The sequence below is a fragment of the Gossypium raimondii genome, chromosome 6, assembly GCF_025698545.1.
Source record: "Gossypium raimondii isolate GPD5lz chromosome 6, ASM2569854v1, whole genome shotgun sequence".
Lineage (NCBI taxonomy): Eukaryota > Viridiplantae > Streptophyta > Magnoliopsida > Malvales > Malvaceae > Gossypium > Gossypium raimondii.
In genome coordinates this window covers 9,300,444-9,325,313 of record NC_068570.1, presented here as the reverse complement: position 1 = coordinate 9,325,313, position 24,870 = coordinate 9,300,444, and the positions used below count along the sequence as shown (strand labels likewise).

Here is a 24,870-nt window from a genome sequence, read left to right as displayed (position 1 = left end):
GTTTTCCTACACAGAAAAAAAAAACAACAATTTTTTTCGATAAATTAAAAATAAATAAATAAAAGACACAAACTGAAAAAAATTCAATCTTATGTATTTCCCTCACACTTTAGAACAAATATTGTCCTCATATAAAAGAATTAAAGTATGAATAAGAAAACTTCCTTGAAAAGGTTAAATTATTGTTGTCTTGGAACTCTCGGGATTTGTGTGCTCTAAGTGAATGGGAAATAATTATGAATAAAATATAAACTTAAATAAATAAATAAATCACAAATATAGTCGTTGATTTTGTGAAGAGCAGAGAATGGCGGGAACCACATGGGTCAACTGGATAGTGATGCATTGGGACATTGGGTTCCCGTAGCGGTTGGCTTGTTGCAACGGAACCTCTACCCTGTCACAATGTTGCAATAAATTTTATGCTCCCCTAAGTCGTTTCATCAAGGTAAGTCAAGACACCCTGTAGTAGTGTCACGACTTTGATCAGTTTCGTTACGACTTGGAATCTCGGCTCATCACATTTAAATTCCAAGGCTGTTGTTCATCGGTTCATCGTAATTAAAGTACACAGCTCATCACAATCTCTACTTTAGCTTGTCACAACTCTAGATTACGGTTTAATCCTTTCACATTTGGAGGTGTTGTGGCTCATCATAATGTATGCATGGTGGTCATTGGGACGTGGGAGCTCATTAGGATGACTCATTCTCCCTCATCACGATGATGCAAGTTGTTGCTACTGTCGTTGGGCTCGCTTGTCATGGTGTGTCAGGCCATAAAGGGTGCATAGTGCGACATGACTTGAAAATCTCCCAACTCACTTCTTTTTCCTTTCGAAGCATACCGAACTCCTCGGTTTGTGCTTAATCGCCTTGATCCACCTCACAAACTCTACAACTACTATGAGAAGCAATTAACACAAATACTTCAAATACAATAAAAAGTAAGCAACGAAAAATAAAATTTAAAATTTAACAAAATTTCAAAGAGAAGTCCTTTTTTGGAGTTGGGATGACCTGTATCACCCCAAAAGAAGAAATTTCAACTGGTCCTCGACACTTTGATCCGTCATTTATTCCACCTCGATTAATCTGAACTAGTACTCTTGGTCAACTCTAATGATGTCGTCTTATCTTCGACCGACGCAACATCCACATCACAAGGCACTTGGTATCGAATTCGAGCCAACCCCAAATTATCTTTCGGGGTATTGTTAGCTCGAGCTTCCTTTTCTCCATGTTGCGAGAGGCTTTGGTTGCCTGAGCTTTATCTTCATCGTCAATTGAGAATGAGATAAACACATCGACTTCGTCGGCTGACACCTCCTCTATTATGGCAAGAAAGTGTATTGACTCGTCTACACTTTCATTCAGAATTGATTGAAGCTCCTCTACCTCTAAATCTACCACTACATCTACTACTACGTCTATGTCTATGTTATTTAGATTCGAGACAGCTTCAGTTATATTCAATTTGTTTCCGTTTTTGGATCTGATCTTTTGAAGATTTTCATGATTTAATTTCAAATATTTTTCGATAGCACATTGGTCCTTTTGATTGAAATTGGAGACATCATGTACGACCTCTTCCAATGGTGTACTCATTTGGGATTTTTTTCCCCAAAAAATTCCTCTAATTTATTTAACTATTGTTAGATTCTATTTGATTTGGCTTGGAATTCTCACTCATGGCTTTCCTGCTCCGACTTATGGTGATATGAATCATAAAGAGTTTCATCTAAATATTCAGATGTCCCTAATTATTGCTTGTTTATCTCTTCTAATGAAGTCATTATTTAATTTCTTCGTTGGTAAAGCTCTAGTGTATTCGATCTTTGGTTGTCCATAATCTCCCATTGTTCGTATGCTCCCACATTGTATACTTCGTCTTCATCCAATAGGTTCATCTAATCTCCATCTCTCTCATGCATATAATAGCTCGGCTTAGGTGAAAGTTCGTTCGAACACTTAGCCTGCTCGTATTTGTAATCACAACTCCATTGGTTTCTCAAATATCCATACATTCAACTCACTCTGGATTGTTCTTACCCCAACCTATAAAAATAAATATTCATAATTAAAAATGATACTAAAAAAGGTAAATAAAAAATAAAAAATAAAAAATAAAATATTTAATTAACAAAAAATTCAAAATAATAATAATAATCATAGTAATTATTTTTTCACACTCAAATAAAAATAAATAAATTAAACATCATTTGGAGGCATAAGAACATGAGACTAGGTACAATGTTGCAACACGGAGGAGTGGCATCGCAACATAGTGAGTAGAGTACCAAAAAAGCAAAGCTACCTTCAGTGTCGTGACATAGCTAGAATGTGTCACGACACAACCTTAAATTCGAGACTCAACTCTTAAACTGCTACCAGTGTCGCAACATAGGCCAGATGATGTCGCGACACCACCTTGATGTGGAGAATTCATGATCTAAGGGCGTTTTGGTCTACACAACTAACTTTAACATAAAAAATTCAGCCGAATTAGGTCAATGGACAATGACAAACCCTAAATCTATAAATAGGCTTTACTGAACACTTAATAATCTTCTTTTATTCTAGTTTTAGGTTACAACTTTCATTTAGTTTCAGTTTTCAGTTTCTTCAGTTTATTTTGTTCTTAGGTTATTTCTATTTGTAATTCAGTTCTAGTTTTATTCTTGTTCTTTGGGGAATTTGATTTCTTGCTCTAGGTTATTTCTGCACTTACAATCATCAATACAAAATAATCATTCTTCTTGAACCTTATTCTTGATTTATTATTTATGCTCATCCTTTTAATCAAGTTTATGTTATTTATGGGATCAATGAGGAACTAATCCCTTTATGGGAGATTAGCGAGTGGACATGGGATTTATTAATTTCTATTTAGGTGTAACACCCCAAACCCGACCTAGTTGTTATGGCCAAATTTGGAAAGCTACATTAGCCACCGGAATGGCTCAGAAAAACTTTCTTGTTTTCAAACATGCTTTTCTTTTAAAACCATTTGCGCAGTTCATTCAAAACTAGTAAAATCGAATGTTCAACTTTATTTTCAATTCCATTTAAAAAACAATTTTTCCACAAAAATGGCCGAAATAAAATTTCAGAAATTTGAAAAAATTATTTTAAAACTATTGGCTTATCAAATCAAAACAAATGAATTAAATCGTTTATTTTAATTTCATAAAACAATTCAAATTTCAGAATCGAAATAAATAATATATCAATTGTAAACATTCAATCATTTATTCAAAACTATTTTGGATTTTCAATCATACTTCTAAATAAATTGTCTTTTTATTCAAAATTGGAGAACTTGATTATTTGTTACTATTTCAAAAATAAAAACATATTAACTTCATAAATCAAGTGTATTTAGAAAACTCATTTGTAAAAATTAAAAATTTTGAAAACTAAGTCTAATTTTATTACAAACTCATTTTTCATAACTCTCCCCTCCTTAAAAAAAATTTCATCCTCGAAATTCCCATTGTCACACCAGTTAACTTATCCACAAAATTCATAGCTCTTCTTTCTAAACCAACCACCACACTTTCGCAGCGCAACTCTGATTCCAATGTAGTTCCAATACTTCACCTTAAATCTCCAATGGGTTTCCTATTTACTTACACGAATTGTCTTAAGGGATCGCTAACGATTTCCTCATTCTCAAATTTTTCACAAACACACTTTTAACAACAAACATTTAGGTAAAACCAAAATTTCAATCAATGCAAGGTACAATTAGAATGGATCGTAAAAGTACCTTCATTGACGCTAGATACATCTCGATCCTCTCGACGCTTGCATTTAAATAGGATGATGCCATGGATAATCCGTAACATAATGCTTTGCAGACCCATTTCTCAGCCATGTTCCTGACTTTATCCATCACTCGCTCGAATGGTGCTTATTACAATACTCACAAACGAATTTTCTCGTTGATCCAATAGAACTTCCTGTATTAAATTTTACAACACTCTGTTGTGGTTTATCCTCTCTAGCTCACTCCAAAGGTCGTGAATTTGAGCCAGTAGGACTAAACTTCCTCTTATTCTGTACTTTGTTCTTTTCCATTCCCTAATGTTTGAATCACTTACTTCCTTCTAATATTTTGTTCTTCTCAATCGTAGTCTCAAAAAATCCTTTCTAAAACTCCCTACATTGCTTAGGATATTGTATCATCCCTAGTCTCTTGACTTCTGCCTTAAGCGGTAGATGCTTTAACGATGCCATTTGTCTTAGGGTCAGACACAAGTCCATGAAAAGCTAACGAATAATCTTGAGCTACTCGACATTGTGCTCCTGGAAAATCACGTACCACTGGTTCGCATAGCTCAGGTTTTCATATCACTTTCTTGAGTCTAAAGTTTTATATTACTCTATAGTTCAAAGATAAAGTGTCTAACTATTTCCTTAGTGTTTACAGTCTAAGTTTTACAGTTTTAATATATAATTTTAAACAGTACAATCTTAATATTTGTCTACCGTTTAGCAGTGACAGTACTAACTTTGGAACGACATCAGAGTTCTCGAATTTTAACTTTTTGAAAATCTCATAAAAATTTTCTTGTGCATGGTTCTCAAAATACCCTTTTTAAAATATTCATGTAGATTCAAAAAAAATTCCACGATTCAAGTTTTAAAATGGGCTCTAATACCACTAAATGTAACACCCCTCATGCACTTACACTACTTAAAAATACTACGAGATCGTTGATAAGTCTTGACGAAGGAGCGAAAAGGTTTAACGATCTAAAAATATGTATGATTGATGAGTCTTGGTCACAAAATAAAGAAAATAGGATGATTGAATCTATAAAAGAGATGGGAGAGATAAAAAGAGAGAAAAAAGGGAAAAATAAAACCCAACAGAAAAAATGGCATCAGTGACGGCAGCGACGGTGCTGGTCAAATGAAGTGAGAAAAAATATAAAAAGTGTGGGAGGGTTTGGTCATAATACTGAGAGAAAAGAGAAAAGCAAATGAGTGGTGGAGGAAGGTTTTCCCGCGGTGGTTCAAGGCGGCTCATGGCGACGACAATGGCGGTGAATGGCACTGATCTAAAGAAAAGAGAAGGAGATAAGAACCTTGGACGGTGGTGTGGAGGTTGTAAAGCTATAGCTCACGATGTAGGAATTTTAGATAGTGGTTGAAGGTGGTGCCTGTTTGCAAAAATGGATAGAAAATGAAAAAGGAAGAAATGAAAAAAGAATAAGACTGTGAGAGCAAGTGAGTGGTATAGATGACAAGGAGGTGGGGTAAGCTTGGTCAACTGTGAAATGGTTTATTGAACCTCAAGAAAAGGCAAGATATGAAGTTTTGGAAAGGGACGGAGACATGGAGTGAAAAGGGGATCATGTTACCCCAACATATGGTATGTTTGACTCATAAAGAGGGAAATGAATCCTTCTAAACATGGTAAAAATGGGGTAGACATCAAGCACATTATGCATATGGAAATTATGTCAAAAACTTTAAATTAAAAGATGAGAAAAAGGGGACTTAAACTTATGACCTCTAGGAAAAGAATCACTTAACCACTTGACCACTCCAGTTCCTTGTTTTAATTCCTACAACATTTATTTAAAAACATGGTGTGTCCTTTGCTAAGGTTTGAGGCAAAATTGCACCACATAGAAAATAGTGTGAGGGAAGGGATTTGAGCACAAGTCATCATAGATAGTTTCACCACTACTCGACCAATATATTTGATATTTATTAATATAAAAATATTATCTAAAATAATAAATAAATAAATAAAATTTGGGCGACGAATCTCTCGGTTCATTAACCTAATTTTTATGAACTAGGTTTTTGGGATGAAAATTTTGGACCATTTCTTGATTTGTGCATGTCATCTTTGTGTTGGGGCCATGCTAATCTTCTCTATATTGTTCCAATTTTATCGGATGTTGGTTTAGTGGTAAGGTATTAGCTTACCCTAAGGTCATGTGTTCAAATCCCTGCGTGAGTGAATAGGTAATATATTTTTATAAATGTCATAGCCAACACCTAGCCCGGTAAGATATTGTCCAGTTTGGAAGCACATGACCCTCAAGTTTTATTCTTAGGAGCGCCTATACAACCCCAAAAGGCCTCTTTATCACTTAAGTGTTGCTAGCCCTTTATATAGCCTAGGTTTCTCCCATGCTTTGGCAATGTGGGATTCACCTAGGGTGTTAAACAGGGCCTTGCATAAAGGCTCTGTATATGTTGTTAACTGCTTTGTTTATATCATTTGAGATCGGGGGTTTAAGTACTCCTTTTCTAGAATTAAAATAAAGAGGTGGAGTGGTCAAGTGGTTAAGTGCTTCTAAGCTATCTTAGAGGTCTTAAGTTCAAGTCCCCTTGTTCTAATCTTTTTATTTAAATTTTTAACACAATTTCCATGTGCTTAATGTGCTTGCCGTCCACCCCATTGTTACCATGTTTAGGAAGATTCCTTTCTTCTTTATGAGTCAAACTTACCATATGTTGGGGTAACATGATCCCCTTTTCACTCTCTGTCTCCTTCCTTGCCAAAACTTCATATATTGCCTTTTGTCCTGGCTCAATGAACTTGGTCACAGTTGACCAAGCTTACCCCACCTCCTTGCCATCCATACCACTCATTTGCTCTTATATTTTCATTCTTTTTCATTTCTTCCTTTTTTCATTTTCTCTCATTTTCGACAGACAACCACCACCTAAAATTCCTCCACACCACCGTCCAACGTTCTCTTTTCCCCCTATTTTCTTTCGATCACTGCCCTTCACCACCACCGTTGCCATCGTGAACCGCTGTGAATCACTGTGAAAAGACCTTCCTCCACCACTCATTTTTTTCTCTTTTCTCTCAATATTATGACCGAACACTTCCATTATTTTTATATATTTTCTCACCTGATTGGACCATTGTCCTCGTCGCCATCGCCAGTGCTATTTTTTCCGCTGGGTTTTAATTTTTCCCTTTTTCTTTCTCTTTCAATCTATCCCATCTCTTCTAAGGATTCAATCATCCTATGTTATTTATTCTGTGACCAAGAATCATCAATCATATAATCCTTGTAGATCGTTAAACCTCCCCGCTCCTTCACCGAGATTCGTCATTGATTTCATTGTGTAATCGAGTAGTTTAAGTACATGAGAAGTATTGAGAATATTCTTTCCTCTCTATTATTTTTCCTCATAGTCGAATGGTGTTAAGAGACATTTTTTTTCTTGTGTTAACATTTTGTTCCTATATTCTTTGTCGGATCAAACAACGCCAATCTAAAAGATCCTTAGTGTGATAACGAAGGCATCGAATCTAAGTTTCAATTTAAGGGTAAATAATTGGTGAGAATTATTTCAATGATTAATCTTTAAGTAATAAGACACATCCGATAGATCTATAACTAAAATACGTGTTTGATGCGCTAGATTCATCTACCTGGTTTAGCTCTAAACGAAACCTCTTCTAATAGGATTGTGGCAGTCAAATCTTCGATATAAGGTGTGGGATCTAAATATTTAATTTAAGTATAATATGCTACTTTTATTTTTCATAAAATGCTATTAAATAATTATTTAAGAGTACACTAAGTACTCTAAAAAGAGTTAAAAAACTCATCATAAGGAAATTCCAAGTAAGTGTTCCTAAAATTATTAGCTCATAAAAACTATGATTTGTGATGTGTTGATGTATGTGATGATGATATATGTGTGCAAATATCATCTCTATGTTATGTGATACAATGATCGGATTAGGTATAAAAGTGGTCAAGTTATTATAACGAATTATAATTAATGTTATGGCAAATCCAAGTTAAGTACGTAGTGGTAAATTAAAGTAGTAACAATGTGTGTAAAATGTATATTGACTAGCATTGAAAAATGCTAAGGCAAAGCAAGAGTAAAAATGCAATGGAAATTATGAGAATAATAACGTAAATAATTTATGAGCAAATAAATAAATAACTAAGAATGTTATGGCGAAGATACTACGATAAAGGATTAAGGGTCTATGATGTTGATTTGGAAGGTTGGGATTACTAAGAATTTGCCCTTACTTTCAGTAATGCCTCAGCAAAATCGTTCTCAATATACTGCATAGAAGAGACCTAAAGTGATCTGCTTCTTTCGAGAGGTAGATCTCAAGTTACCGTGCCTGTGTCTATAGGCCTTAGCATGGTACCCTGCACTATTTTGTCTTCGTTCTATACAAACACTACACTATGTCTAAAGTTTGTTGCAAGTATTCGATCGAATACCTGCTTGTATCATTCAATTTCAGTCCAGCTAATCTAACCTTTTCAGAATTAGATTTAGTTTATGGGCATGCTACACAATCATCTATGTCTAGAGAATGTATGCATACAATTGGGAAATAAAAATAATTGAATGAAACAATATATTGAATCAAATATATGCTTCAACCATTAATGAAAGTAAAAGTTTCATCATGCAATCCCAACCTTATGAGATTTAACTCATAGGTTGACAATTAAAATTCAAGTACAAAATAACACCCAACATCATTTTGATCAAATAAATTCATAGGAGAACATATTAAGAAATAATAGAAGAACATAGAAAGATGGTTGTCACCAAGTCAATCCATAATCCAGCAGCACAATGTCCTACGGTGGCTGAGAGGGATTGTCTTTGATTTCCTCCTTTCATCTTTACTCAGTCGTTACCCTTTATTGTTGCCTTTAAATCTTCACACCCATTAGGGTTTCCTCCTTTGGCTTTTTATAAGCTTTTCTTCCTAGGGTAACTCCAACCACCCCTAATATCTTCTCCTCTTTTTTAGGTATATTTTTCTAGTACAAGTAGAGTGCGGCTAAAACTGGTATGCATTGAGTGTTAACTCGGTCATATTCTTGAAATTGCCACTGCATTCGTGTTGGCAACCTGTCCAACCTTTTACCCCGAAAAACCTTCACTCTTTTTCTTTCTTTCTTCACATCTTACATTTGCCAAACCACCAAACACAACCTTTCCACATATAATTAAAAGTACCTAACTTTTAAAAACAATCCAAGCTTTTAATGCAATGATAAAAATACCAATGAAATTTCCTAAAATGAAACTAAATGTACCAAGTATAAGTAATTAGCTAGGTCTAAAGGCATGAAATATAACTCTTTTTAAGAGTTATCACACTCCAAACCTGAGTTATTACTTGCCTTCAAGCAAAATATGCATGAGTACCTGAATGCAAAAATATTGCCAGTGCATATACCCATCTTGTACTGTCAATCTATTCGAAGATCAATATATACATTAGTTCTCAACAATCTTCTAAAAAACTGGTTCAAGTTTCAAAGGTTCAGTTTAAGGAAGGTAGTGTAGAAAATTGCTCCCTAAAACAAAATTTCCTAAATACCATGTGTTTTCTAGCCATAGCAAATATATCCTAATTTACTTAGTTCATTTGTTACCTAAACTCAAGTTACTCTTGCTCTACGCATACTTGAAATGTATAAACCATTTATATTTGTGTTCTTTTTGCATATTATTATATTAGGGGATTTAGCATGTCACAAAATTCTTTGACTTGATAATCGCAATGGAGCATACACCGAATTACCTAGTTCCCAATCATGTCACAATTTAAATAGAAATCACTCTTGAAGCTAAGGCTTTTGACTTAAAAGATGGATGGAGCAAACAACTACCTCATTAGCTACTCATCTCGTTACCATAGCGGAGTACCCCTAATTTATTTACTTCCTATTACATACTTTTAGTTAAACTCACCTTTCTACTCAAGAACACGATGAAGCAAACAAAGTGGTGTGACTTACTCAACAATTCTAAGCATTGGAGTTCCTATTATCCTTTATTTAATAATGACGAGGCAATATGACTGAATTTGGCTTCAAAAGTCCCTATGTTCATTAGAAGATACTCACTATAACCCGAAAAAAACTGTGTATAGGACATCTGATTTTTAGAAACTAATTTTCAAGCAACCAATCCTAAGCTAAATTCACCTAATCCATTGTTACATGTTCTAGGTGTATTGAAGAATCTAAACTCATCATTGAACATTATAAGTATAGATTGTACTACTCATTGGCAAACAATACTTCATAGTTACATTACAGTGGCAAAACTGATTTAGCTATACCAAAATGACTACACTAAAATGATCACACATACTAAATATAAAATGCAATCTAAATGCACAACACACCCCCAAACCTAAGGGATGCATTGTCCTTAATGCATGACTAGATATAAAATAGAACAATCAAAAGGGAATTTTGTACAAAAAATGCCATAACAAAAGAAATAAAATGCAAGATGCATGAAAGAAATAGAAAACTTAGCTGGCTTTAACTAGTATGTAGATACTTTAGTCTGCCCGATGAGTGGATTTTTAGGCACTAACTTTATACCGCCATTTCCCATTTTTGGGGTCCATTTCTTCCCCTTCCTTATCAGTTTCCATGAGCTTATCGATTAGATGATCAATGTCAATGTCTTGTACAGTTACAGAAGTTGGTGGAAAAGATGGAACAAGGTCCTTACCTTTAGTGGTGGCAGTGTGATCTTTTTCTTCATCTTCGTCCTTCTCAATATTTAGGGATGTCATCTATTCGGGCTCTTCAACAACAGGTTGAGTAGGCTTCACAACAATAGTTTGAGTAGGCTCCTCGGCAGCATCATAAGATTGGAGCAAAGTGGCGTGGAAGACAAGAAATTCTGGCCTTGGCTCTGTAAAATTCTTTTGCAGAGATCTTCTGAGAGCCAAATCCCTACTCCTCACATAGGCACAATATTAAGCTTGCTGCTGCTGGGCCTAAACAATCTCTCCAGCCAGGTGTATTGTACGTAGACGACATATTTTCTAGGCCTACCCCGTCTTCTGCTTCATCTGCTTTAAGGAGTGAAATATTTTCTGTTTGAGGGAGCTACAAGAAACTGAAGGTGTTACCGTGCGAGTTGCCCTAGCAGCATCAGTGCCTTGAATCTTGGCAAGGATGTTCATGGACAATCCACCCTTATTAGGGGCGATATCCTCATCTTCATTGATAAGGACTCGGACGGTTCAATATAGAGCAATAATAAGTGAGGGAAAGTTTAAGCTACCAATATTCTTCTCAGCACATAGGTGTACTTGAAAAATGACCCTATTGACATTAATTCTTCTCCCTTTTATGATGGAGTGCAGTAAAAACATTCTATCTTTTGAAATAGTTGTATTGTGTGTAGACGACATAAGTCGGTTCCTCCTAAAAGGCTTCAACAAAGTCCTCTCAATAATATAACAGTCTTGAATGGAAACAGTCCATCGTGTTCCTTCAATACATATATCTTTCAATACTTTGGCTAAACCCTCAACAATGATATTGTCAGCAAACAATGTGTGTTCATCTTGGACACCTACAACACCAAACTGTGCATTAATACGATCTTCATTAAAAGGAACGAAAGTTCCCCTTATGCAGATAAAAAGAGAATCTGGAGAATTGACATGGGCATAAAATTCCCGAATAATTTTCCCTAAAACATCTTTTGTATGCGAATAGAAAATATTACAGCCATGCTTTTCTACTACGGAGAACACAGATTCATCATATCCCATGTATGGTTCATGGCCACAACAGCCCTTAATGGTTCAAAAGTTTTGAAGGCAGTTTTAATACGAGCCATTGGAGAAGGCTGGAAAAAATATTGGAAGATGTACTGGAAGAAAAAGATAAGAAAGATTGTAGAGAAAGAGTAATAAAAATGAAAACTTTAGAAGAAAACTAAAAGACGTGAGCAGTTGAGAAGAGGAAAATAAGGGAGATAATGATGACAATTTACCAAAAATGAAACGTACTAAGGAAGCTGTGTGACGTGGAGGAGAAAAAAATGAATAAGGAAGATTTTGGGGGGAATGTAAAGTGCCCTAATCCTTAAGAAATTGTAACTTCTCTTCTAAGAGCGGGCCAAGTAACAAAATTGGCCTAGCTATAAAAACAAATCTCTCCCCTTGGACTTATCTGCCAAGTCATCCTCATGTTATCCATTTACCTAGGTTGTGGCAATGCTACGACAAACTTCTCTTCATATCACAACTGCTCAGTTCATATTCTGTCTCTGGAAATCATAGAAAACTATTCAAAAATAAGGAAACTAAAATGGAAACAATATTAAATGAGTACTAAAAGTAAAATTAAAGTAAAACAAGCAAGGAAAAGAGAGATAAAATAAATTATTATCTCGAACATCTCGAAGGTCAATGGAGTGCTTGTCTCGATCCACATAAGCACCCTAGTACTGTTTTAAGTGTTGTCCATTAACCTTAAATGTGACCCCCATTTTCAGGTCTTTGGTATTAACAGCTCCATGAGGATACACTTGAGCTACTTCAAAAGGACCTGACCAACGTAATTTTAATTTACCTGGGAATAAGAGTTGAATAAAAATACCTGTTGTCCTAGTTCAAATTGTCGCGGTATGATTCTTTTTTTGTGCCGAAGCTTGTTCTTTTCCTTGTACAACTTAGCATTCTCATATGCTTGTGCTTGGAAATCCTCCATTTTATTCAATTGTAACAACCTTTTGTAACCAGCAGTGACCCAATCCATGTTCAGCTTCTTAATAACCCAATTTTCTTTATGCTCAAGTTTAACAAGAAGGTGACATGGCTTGCCATAAACAAGCTTGAAAGGTGCCATCCTTAACGGTGTTTTGTACGCAGTACGACACACCCACAAAGCTTCATCCAATTTGGTAGACCAATCTCTATGGGTAGGATTCCTCACTATTTCTAATTTTTTTTAAATTTCTCTATTAGAAATATTAGCTTGTCCATTTGTTTGGGGGTGATATGCCGTGGCAATCTTATGTTTCACTCCATATCGATGCAAAGCATTAGCTTCCAACTTGCAAACAAAATGAGACCCCTCATACTAATAATGGCTTTGGGTATACCAAATCTTGTAAAAGTTTTCTTGTGTAAAAACTTTATTACTGACCTTGCATCATTAGTAGGAAGGACAACAAACCTTGACCTACTTAGAGACATAGTCCACCGCTAACAGTCTATACAATGTGCCTACTGATTGTCGAAATGAACCCCTAAAGTCTAATCCCCATACATCAAACAACTTAATCTCTAGTATACTTTGCAATGTCATTTCGTGTCTTCTAGATAGATTTCCTGTTCTCTGACAACTATCGCATGACTGATAGAATTCATGGGCATCCTTGAACAGACTTGGCCAAGAAAATCCTGACTGAAGTACTTTGGCAGCAGTTCTTATCCCTCCAAAATGTCCTGAGTATGAATCTGAATGAAAATGCTACAAAATGCTAAGAATTTTCTCATCAGGGTGGAAACACAAAAATATATAGACTTTTTCAGCACATTTTCATCCCTAATTCATGCAGTTTTGTAGTAATTTTTTTTCTAAATTCATACTTTAATTATAAAATCATTAATTTACACTTAAATTATAAACATATTAAATTGTAATTATTTTTATAGTAAAATTTCACAAATTTGGTTTATTTTCGACAGTTTTGCACAAAAGGTGAAAATTGACTCAGTAGACACCTCAAAAGGCTTGAACCGTTGGGTAAATTTTTGCATCAAGTAAACCAAGGGAAAGATTAAATATTTTTCCAGCCAATTTCGGTCCAAATGATGACCATTTTCTATAATTTATATTTAATTTTTATCCAAGTTAAATTGGGTTAAAAATTAATATAAATTCTTAAGGAGAATGTGACCCGGTGTGCCAAGCATTGAAGATTGATCCAATAAGAAAATTTGCAGCCCAAAATTGACCCAATAAGCTGACCCAATTAGTTTATTTAGCTGATTAAATTACTTGAAAAATAGCCCTCATGTTTCCTTAAAATCCTATTCAATCTCCTTCAATTTCTATGCCTTTGAAGATTTGCCCCAAGCTAAATTTAGCAAAGTTTGAAACATTCAAACTTTGCTCCTTGTGTGGTCGGCCAAGGGGAGTGTGTGGCTGATAATTATTTCTATTTTTAGCAGCCACACTTACCTATAAATATCCCCTTCACCTACTTATTCAACACACCTTCATTCCCACACACCTATCTCTCTTTCACTCACTTTCTCCTATTTGTTTTTCCTTTTTTCCTGTCCATTTCCCTTGTCGATTTCCCTCTTGAAAAGTCGTCTTCTACCTTGTAATAACATCATTCAATTTTTCGTAGTGGCCTCAATTCAACAGAACGAGTAGAGAAGAAGAGGAGCGCATTAGTCTGGCTTCATAAAAATCCTGGATTTGCTTCCTAGTTCCCTTCTCTTTAATTTTCTTGTTTATGTTGTAATCTTGAAAATAAATAATTTTTTTTGTTCTTGTTCTAATTAAAATGGATTAAATTAATTCATATTAGATTGATTGCATTATATTCACTTGAATTATTAAAATCATGGGTGTGTTGTTATAGGCATTGGTAAGTTACTCAATTAAATAAAACCATGCCTATGTTATACTTGCATTATAAAATGTAAGGAAACAAATGAATTAATTATTAAACGTCTGAAAATATAATTAACTAACACAATATTTGATTGGTGCATGTTTAATCTTCTAAGGTAGCTGAAGGTTAAATTAGCGACGGTATTAAACAATACATTAGCCTTGCATAACTTGGAGGATTATTGTGATTAAATTCTTTCAATATAGAAATATATTGTCACCTCACTTAATCTTTTATGTGCTTATGAAGATTTATAAATTGTTTGAATTGCCATTGAAAATGTTCAATAGATTAGTTAATTTAGTAAGTATGTATGAGCAGTAGTTAGCGAATTACCAAGTTGATGTGAAAATATTCGTAAGAACATGAACATAAGTTTAGTAGTTCTAAGTTAAGGAACGTAATTGGTCTAACACAATTTTTTCATATTGATTAAAACTCATCTTTTTGAAATCGTGCATTGGAATTTTTACTTTTTATTTCTATTACTTAGTTAATTTTTAGTTTTCAAATCACTTCTTCAAAACAAAATATTTTTTTCCATCACCAAATTATTTTATTTACATTTCATAAATATTTTTCTTCCACAGTCCCTGTAGGTACGATAACTCGACATTTACTTGTCACTTTATTGCTTGTTGTGATTGTGTAAACTTGCACATTTCTGTCGTTCCACAGGGACACATTTCCTAATTATTTGATCAGCACAATGTTTAAACAAGAAAGGTTCATCCCAACAATAGTGCTTGGAATCATGAAAAAATTTTTGTCTTCTTTGACTGTTGAGATCGGGTGGTAACACTCCACTCACTAAATAGTTCACTATGTCGACATACCAAGGCAATGTCTTGGTGACTAACAACTGTTCGTCTTGAAATTCTTCTTTAATAAGTGTGCCATGATCACCTTTACTTCCATATTCTAATATTGAAAAGTGACCGACCACTTGATTCTCAATCCCTTTCTAATCCCTAATTTCCAAATCAAATTCGTGGAGCAAAAGTATCAACCTAATTAACCTTGTCTTAACATCTTTCTTGCTCATTTGATACTTAATAGCATAATGATTTGTGTAGACTATGACCTTCATACCAGCTAGATAAGAACGAAATTTATCAAATGCGAACACCAAAGCCAGTAATTCCTTTTTCATGGTGGTGTAATTCAATTGTGCTTCTGATAAAGTTCTGCTAGCATAATATATTGCACATAGTATTTTGTCTTTCCTTTACCCTAACATTGCTCCCACAACATAATCGCTGGTGTCACACATGAGTTCAAAAGTTAGTGTCCATTCCAGAGCTACTATAATTGGTGTTGCTATAATTTTTTCTTTAACTCTTCAAAGGCTACCAAACAATGTTCATCAAAATTGAAAGGTCTATTTTGCTCCAACAAAGTGTAGAAAGGTTTAGATATCCTCAAGAATTCCTTTATGAACCTTTTATAAAATCCTGTGTGACCTAGAAAACTTCTAATACCCTTAACTCTGGTAAAAGGTGGCAATTTTTCTATCACATCAATTTTTCCTCTGTCCACTACAATTCCTCTATGTGATATCCTGTGCCCTAGGACAATTCCTTCATGAACCATGAAGTGGCATTTTTCCCAATTCAAAACAAGATTTGTTTCTTCAAAGCGGCATAAAACCAATTCTAGATTTTCCAAACAATCCACAAAATCATTCTTAAACATAGAAAAGTCGTCCATGAAGACTTCAAGAAAATTTTACACCATGTCAGAGAATATAACCATCATACAACATCTGAACACAAAAGTAGCTTATGGACATGTGAAAGTTGTCTTCTCTTGGTCATTGGGAGCTATGACAATCTGATTACATCCTGAATAAACATCCAAAAAATAGTAGAAAGCTTTCCCTACTAATTTATCCAACATTAGACCAATGAATGGTAAAGGAAAGTGATCCTGCCAAGTTGCCTTGTTAAGCTTACAGCAATCCATACATACTCTCCATCTCGTGACAGTGCGAGTTGGTATGAGCTCATTGTTATCATTACTTACTACTGTGACACCTCCTTTCTTAGGTACACATTGTACATGACTCACCCATGAGCTATCTGAAATCAAGTAAATATGCAAACATCAAGAAACTTAATAATCTCTTTCTTGACAACTTATTTCATGCTCAGATTCAATCTTCACTACTGTTCAATGTAATTGCTAGGACAATCCTTCAAAAAAATTTATGCATGTAAAATACAGGGCTAATTCCCTTTATATCAGCCAAGGTTCATCCCAATGCCTTTTTAAATCATCGAAGAACTTCTAACAACCTTGCCTCTTGCTCGGGTGTCAGTTCCACAAAAATTACTACCGGTAAGTTACTGTTGTCGAGCAAGTAAGCATATTTCAAATGTTACGGCAAAGATTTTAACTCCAGTGTAGGGGATTCCTCTATAGAAGATTTAGGAGGATTGAAAGGTTGATTTGATAAATCCAAGGATTCAAACTTCTTCCCTAGTCTATCTATTATATGCTTGGCTTCCATAAATTCACCGAATTTCCCAAAACGTACTGTATCACTCTGCTCGAGTGGGTCTTCATCACTATCGGGATTGCTATAGAAAAATCTGGTGAACTCCTCCACTGCTATTTTTATCAACCGATGGCATGACATTTCAAAGCATTAAATACATTGAAGGTAACCTGCTGATCATTTACCTCATGGTGAACTCACCGTTCTGCACATCAATTAACGTCCTTCCAGTAGCAAGAAAAGGTCTCCCAAGAATAATTGGCACATCTTGGTCCGCTTCACATGCTATAATAAGGAAATTCACAGGAAAGATAAATTTATCTACTTTTACTATCACATCTTCAATTTTACCTTACGGAGGCGTGTAGGATCGATCAACCAGTTGCAAAGTAACCGTAAAAGGTCTTGCTTTTCCAATTCTCAGTTTCATACAAACCGATATAGACATTAGATTTATACTCACTCCAAGATAACATAACACCTTACCAACATAATGATTTCCAATTGAACATGCCATAGTGAAACTCCCTAGGTCCTTCAGGTTCGGAGGTAATTTATTCGTCAACATTGTTGTGCACCCTTCAGTGAGAGGGATAGTCTCAAATTCTCCCAATCTACGCTTTTTTGACAATATATCTTTAATAAATTTCACGTACTTAGGCATTTGCTCCAAAGCTTTAACCAGTGGAATGTTGATGTGGAGTTGCTTCAATACATCCAAAAATCTTTTGAACTAAATATTTTGTTTAGAATTGTGAAAATGTTGAGGAAAAGGTAGAGGTGGTCATCCTTCAGGTTGCTGATATTATTTTATTTTCGCATTCTTATTGACAACATGATCTGATTTTGCCACAACATGTTGCTGCTTACCTTTTTTAGGTTTAGTATATTTTTCAAATGACTCTGGGATCTTTATATGGTGGTTATTCGATTTATCCTCTCCTGTCGTGGCATAATAAGCAATGTCAACAAGTTGAGTTCCACTTCTAAGAGTGATGCCTTAACTGTTCCTTCCCTTATGATCTCAAATTCTCGGTATCATTTGGTAATGCTCCTTGTGGTCTCGAATTCAAAGCATTTGTTATTTGGCCCACTCGATTCTCGAGAGCTCGGAGTGATGAACCCTAAATCTAAATTACAACATCATTCTTAGTCATATATTCCTTCAAAAAGGCTTCAATAGATGATGATGCTAAAGCCGATTCCTGACCGTGCTGGACATTTTGCCTCGACATAGTATGATTATAACTAGGCGGTGCATTGTTGGCATTCTGTTTTGCAGCATTATTAAAATTCCCCACACCTTGATTATTCTAACTAAAGTTCAGATGTTGCTTCCACCTTGGATTATATGTGTTGGAATAGGGGTTATTGTTCCAATCGAAATCACCTATGTAACACACGAATGCTGGGCTTGATGAGCATTAATCAAACACATGGTCTTCACTATAATAAACACACGAAAGCTTGGCTGATTTCATCTCCTGAACTATAGTGGGCTTCTTCATTGTTTTGATCATATTAGCCAAAGAAGATACCTAGTTTGTTAACAAAGTGATTGCATCTAGCTTCATGGTACTAGCAGCTCTTTTGTCTGTCCCAACTCTTGTGGTAGGATATTGATAATCATTGTTGGCAATCTTCTCCTGAATTTCGTATGCTTCATTATAAGATTTATCCAACAAAGTACCATTGGCAAAAGCATCAACTACTATCCTCGTCTGCGCATTTAGCCCATTATATAATATCTCCATCTGAGTCTAGTGCTGAAATCTATGCATTAGACATTTTTTAATTAATTCTTTAAATCGTTCCCAAGCTTCATATAGTGTTTCATCCTTCGATTGCCGACAATATGTGCTGTCATTTCTAAGCTTGCCATTCATATTTAGGGGATTATACCGTAGCAAAAATCTCTCACAAAGATCATTTCATGATGCCTCTATTCCTGATGGCAAAGTATTCAACCACGCTTTTGCATGTTCTCTTAAAGAATATGGGAACATTTTAAGTCGTAAAGCATATTCGAGAACACCTTGTTGTCTAAATGAGTCACAGATTTCTAGAAAAAGTCTGAAATATAGCTCAAACTGTCTTTGTATTTGTAACATCTGAAACATTACCAGTTTCAGCTCAAACTATTGCGCCTATATTTCTGGCTTAACTATCCCTGGATTCAGGTCATCAAAAATTTGCACATCATGCTCTCAGATTGGTTTGTCTCGATCATCTACCACCCTACGAACATGAGGATTAGCGTCCTGACCATTTAGATTATCATTCAGACTAGGTACCACCCTATGAACAATAGGATTAATATCTTAACCATTTAGATTATCATTTAGGCTAGGATCATTCCCTTTCCTAGCCATTTTTCGTAGTTCTCTCCACCTTTTTCGTAAAGTTCTTTCGATCTCTCGGTCAAAAGGATACTCTTTGTTAGCAGGAACGCCTCTTCTCATGCACTGATGGCAAACAAGTAGAAATTAAATTAAACTAAGTTAAATAAAAATAATGGAATTAAGTAAAATAACAAAACCAAATTTAACCAAATTGTCGATCCCCGGCAACAACGCTAAAACTTGTCGCGTGTGAAATGGTATGCGAATTGTGCAAGTATACATGTCGAATCAAGTAATAAAGTGATAAGTGAGATCATCTCCACTAGGATTGAATTAGGTATAAAAGTGGTCAAGTTATTATAAAGAATTATAATTAATGTTTTGGAAAAACCAAGTTAAGTACACTGTGGTAAATTAAAGTAGTAAGGATGTGTGCAAAATGTATATTGACTAACACTGAAAAATGATAAGGCAAAGCAAGAGTGAAAATGCAATGGCAATTATGAGAATAATGACGTAAACAATCTACAATCGAATAAATAAATAACTAAGAATGATATGGAAAACATACTACGACAAATGATTAAGGGTTTACGATGCTGATTTGGAAGGTTGGGATTACTAAGAATCTGCCCTTACTTTCAGTAATACCTCAGGAAAATTGAACTCAACCTACAGCTCAGAAGAGACCTAAAGTGATTTGCTTCTTTCGAGAGCTAGATCTCAAGTTACCTTGCCTGTGTCTATAGGCCTTAGCACTGTACCCTACACTGTTTTGTCTTTGATCTATACAAACGTTGCTCTATGTCTAGAGTCCACTACAAGTATTCTGTTGAATACCTGCTTGTATCATTCAATTCTAGTCCAACTAATCTAACCTTTTCATAATTCGATTTAGTTTATGGGCATGTTGGACAGTCATATACATCTAGAGAATGTATGCGTACAATTGGGAAATAAAAATAATTGAATGAAATAATAGATTAAATAAAATATATGCTTCAACCATTAACAAAAATAAAATTTTCATCATGTAATCCCATCCCTATGAGATTTAGCTCATGGGTTGGCAGTTCAAAATAACACCCAACATCATTTTGATCAAATCAATACATGGAAGAACTTAGAAAGACGGCTGCCGCCAAGTTAATCTACAATCCAGCAGCACAGTGTCTTGTGGTGACTAAGAGGGACTACCTTAATTTCCTCCTTTAGTCTCTACTCAGCTGTTACCCTCAATTGTTGCCTTCGAATCTTCACACCCTTTATGGTTTCCTCCTTTGGCTTTTTATAAGCTTTTCTTACTAGGGTAACTCCAACAGCCAACGATATCTTCTCCTCTTTTTAGGTAGATTTTTTAGGTACAAGTAGAGTTGGGCTAAAACTAGTATGCCTTGATTGTTGACTCGATCATCTTCCAAAAATTGCCACGGCATTTGTGTTGGAAAACTGTCCAAACTTTTAACTTGACAAACCTTCACTCTTTTATTTCTTTCTCCATATTTTGTATCTGTCAAACCACCAAACACAACCTTTTTACATGCAATTAAAAGTACCTAACATTTAAACATAGTCCAAACTCTTAAACATTGATAAAAATACCAATGAAATGTCCTCAAATGCAACTAAATGTATCAAGTACAAGTAATTATCCAGGTCTAAAGGCATGAAATATAACTCTTTTTGAGAGTTATCAATGACTACATGAGAAATGCGAAAATTGATTATATGTGTTATATTTGAAAAGTACCATATCACATGCATGGGTGGGTTTTGTGAAAGGTGGAAGTTATGTGGCATTTTATCTGTGATTATGTGGTCATTATTGGAATTATGAGGTGGCTTATGTCGTGTATGAATATGGTAATCGAATTGTGCAAGTTTACACGTCTGATCAAGTAATAAAGTGATAAGTGAGATCGTCTCCACAAGGATCGATTAGGTATAAAATGGTCAAGTTATTATATAAGAGTGTGTTTAATGCTATGGGAAAACAATAACATGAATGCGGAGATAATTAAGAAATATTGATGTGTGTAATATGTGAATTATATCAAATAAATGAAAACGCTATGGCAAGACAAAAGTAAGTTTGCAATGGGAATTATGATAATGGTTACGTGAATAATATGTAAACGAGTAACAACTATGGATGTGAAAATAGATATTGTACAACAAAGGCTAAATGATCTGCGATGTTGACTCTTAAGGCTAGGATTACAAAGAATCTACCCCCATTGTCCAATAATGCATGGGCAATTTCAGTCTTATTCTACTGCTCGGAGTAGTTCTATTGTGGTCTACTTCTTTCAAGAGCTGCGGCTTTAGGATTTGAGTTTGGTTCCTACTACTGTTCCTCTCATTTTTGTACAGAATGATGCTTTGTGTCTAGAGTCCACTACAAGTATTCTTTCGAGTACTCACTCATATCATTCAATTTCGATCTAACTAACCTAACCTTATCAGAATTAGATTAATTGTATAAACATTTTTCATATTCACCTATGTCTAGAGTTTTACATGCACGTTATTCATAAATACCATTGAATGAAACAAAAAATTAAAATTAATCTAAGTCATGGCCAATAATGGAAATAACAGTTTCATCAAGTAATCTCAACCATATGAGATTTAGCTCAGGGGTTGGTGAATCAAATACAAATTCAAAAGAGTAGTCAACATTGTTTCCTTAAATCACATTACATAATAGAAAATAAAGCATTAAAGGTAGAACTCAGAAAGATAGCTTTTGTCTATCCAGCCCACAACTTCAGCTACGAAATGTCTTCCGGTGAACACGATGGACTGCCTTCATCTTACCGTTTGTGTTTTCATCATTGTAGCATCCGCTACCCTCTATTTTTTCCTAAAGGATTTCTCTTTCCAAAACTGACTCCCTCACTGTCTACCCCATTTTTAGCTTTTAATTTTGGGCTTTATATCTCCTCCTTTAGGTAGACCCATCATCCCATCATCCCATGATCTTTTTTTCCTCTTTTTAGGCTAAATTTTTTGGTAGACGTACAACAGGACTGATAACGGTTAAGTGTTGACTTGGTCATTTCCTAACATTGCCACGACACTCGTATTGGCAAACTGTCCAGCCTTTTGCCACGATAAACCTTCAGTTATTTACTTCCTTTTCTCATTTTTCACATGCTACTTAACAAACAAACCCTTCCCGCAAACAATTAGAAGTAACATGTAATAGCATTTAAACATAGTCCAAATCTTTTAATACAATTTCCTAATAACACTAATGGAAAATCCTAAAATGTAACTCTTTTTAAGAGTTATCATACCCCAAAACCTAAGTTATTGCTTGTCCTCAAGCAAGATATGTATGAATGCATATATGCAAGAATTTTCCATCACACATAACCACATTGAACTGCCAGCCTACTCAAAGAACACCACATACATCAATTCTCAGTAATCTTCTTTTTACAAAAACTTGTTCAAGTGTTAGAGGTTTGCTCAACAATGGTAGTGCAAAAAATTTCATCTTAAAAACAAAATTTCCTAAGTGCTCATGTGTGCTTTATGGGCACAACAAGCATCTTCTAATTCACTTAGTTCATTTGTTACCTAAACTCAAGTTTCTTTAACCTACTCAAAGTAATGTAAGGGATTTAGCATGTCACAAAATTCTTTGACTCGATAATTATAATGGAGCAAGCACCGAATTACTGAGTACTCAATCATGTCACAATTTAAGTAGAAATCACTCTTAAAGCTAACACTTTTAACTTAGAAGATAGATTGAGCAAACAACTACCTCCTTAGCTACTCAGCTTGTTACTATAGTAGAGTGCCCCTTTTTTTATTTCAAATTCTTACTCAAACTCACATTTTTAGTCAACAGCACAATGGAGCAAACAAAGTATTGCTGACTTCCTTGGCAAATCTAAGCCTTAGAGTGCATACTATTCTTTATTTAAGTAATGTTTTGGCAATTTGATTGAGTTTCGCTTGAAAAGACCCAAAGTTCATTAAAAGGCACTCATTACAGTCTAAAACTAACTGAGGTTACGGCATGTCATGTTCAGGAGTTAATTTTCAAGCAACTCTCCTAAGCTAAATTCACGTAATCCACTATTACATGTTCTAGGTGTATTGAAGAATTTAAGCTCATCATTGAACATAGGCATTGGCATTGGCTAGGTGAAAGTCTTTTGAAGGGACCTTTTCAGAGCAGCGTCCCTCTTATCCACATAGGCCCAGTAGAGAGCTAATTTGTCCTGCACTTTTTCCAAATCCACAACAAGCTGAAGCTATTGAGTATCGAAAAGATTGTTTTGCTTCTGCAATGTTGCCAATGAATTGAGAACTTATTACTCAAATAAGTTGTTAGTCTCGGATGTTGTTGTAGTGGCAAATGTAGGCGTAGACGATGTTGATGTTGAGCCAAGAGGTTGTTACCGTGACAAATCCTCCCTAGAAATATTTGCAACAATCAATATTGTAATGGACCATTTATTTGGGATGACATCCTCATTGGTTTAGACTGAGACACTAACACGCTGGCAAAGCACGGTGATTAAAGAAAGAAAGTTAAGACTCTCGTCATTCTTTTGTGCGCACTGTTGTACTTCGTTAAATATAACCTTACCCACATTAATTTTCCTACCTTGCCTGATGGAATGGACTAGTAACTCCTTAGAAACTGTTGAGTTATAGGTGGAAGGGAGTAGGCGTGTCTTAAGGAAGTGTTACCAAACCCTGCACTTGGGCTGAAAATATGTCTTTTCCATGGTGTAACAATCTTGCCTCGACACCGTCCATTCAGTTCCCGCCACACATAGGTCTTGAAGAACCTGAGTTAACCCATCAGCAGTGACAGTTGCAGCAAACTCGGTATGCTAATCTTGGATATCAAAAAGACCATATTGAGCATTAATCATGTCCTCATCAAATAAGGCCGAGATTCCTCGCACATATATAAAAGCAGTATTTGGGGAGCTATGGTGAGCATAGAACTATCGAAAAATCTTGTTTAAAACATCCCCCGGATGCAAACAAAAAATTGTCCATCCATGTTGCTCAACGACAGAAGAAATGGAAGCATCATTTCCCATTAAAGGCTCATCTTTACAAAGAATGACTTTTTCCAAATAAAAGGGTCGCTTGGAGATGTTCTGGTACCGCTCTACTGCTGCAGTGTCAAAGAAAGTGTGGGGTCGCATAGCAGATGATTGAGGTTTAGATTGTCTAGCGATTGTGGAAAGTTAAGGTAAATGTGAATGTAGAAAAGAAAGGATTGAACTTGCAGTTTCTGAAGAAAGCACAAATAAGCGAGGAGAGAAAGAAAATTTAGGGTAACTGTAAAAAAATTGAAGAGGTTAAGGTAAAATAAAACGATGACAAAGTATGCATAAACTGTGTAAATGCCCTAGAGGGTGATTATATACTAATTAACTTAGGAAATAAATAGGACTTTGGGAGGAGCCTATGCCTTAATTAAATGGGTTTAATGAATTTTCATTTTGCCACGAACCATTCGTAATATTGTTTTTATGAATAATAATGAATTCATGTTAAAGTGAAATATTTTATTTTAGTCTATTCATGTTGTGTTATATTATTCCTTGTG

The 24,870-nt window shown here is 35.1% G+C and overlaps 1 protein-coding gene and 2 non-coding genes across 3 annotated transcripts in view; 1 reads left to right on the top strand and 2 right to left on the bottom strand.

Annotated features, from left to right (window-relative positions):
* LOC128041678 (phosphopantothenoylcysteine decarboxylase subunit VHS3-like) overlaps positions 1-10,575 on the bottom strand; it is a 38,093-nt gene extending 27,518 nt beyond the window's left edge. Inside the window, exon 1 of the mRNA XM_052631969.1 lies at positions 10,372-10,575. Coding sequence (XP_052487929.1) covers positions 10,372-10,575 — 204 coding nt within the window. The remainder of the gene's footprint in view (positions 1-10,371) is intronic.
* On the bottom strand, positions 5,831-5,936 carry LOC128041977 (U6 spliceosomal RNA). The gene has a single exon (XR_008197185.1). It is a non-coding gene; the product is annotated as a U6 spliceosomal RNA (small nuclear RNA).
* An 8,130-nt stretch (positions 10,576-18,705) lies between the features above and the next one.
* LOC128042042 (small nucleolar RNA R71) lies at positions 18,706-18,812 on the top strand. Its single transcript, XR_008197250.1, has one exon. It is a non-coding gene; the product is annotated as a small nucleolar RNA R71 (small nucleolar RNA).
* Positions 18,813-24,870: the final 6,058 nt, after the last annotated feature.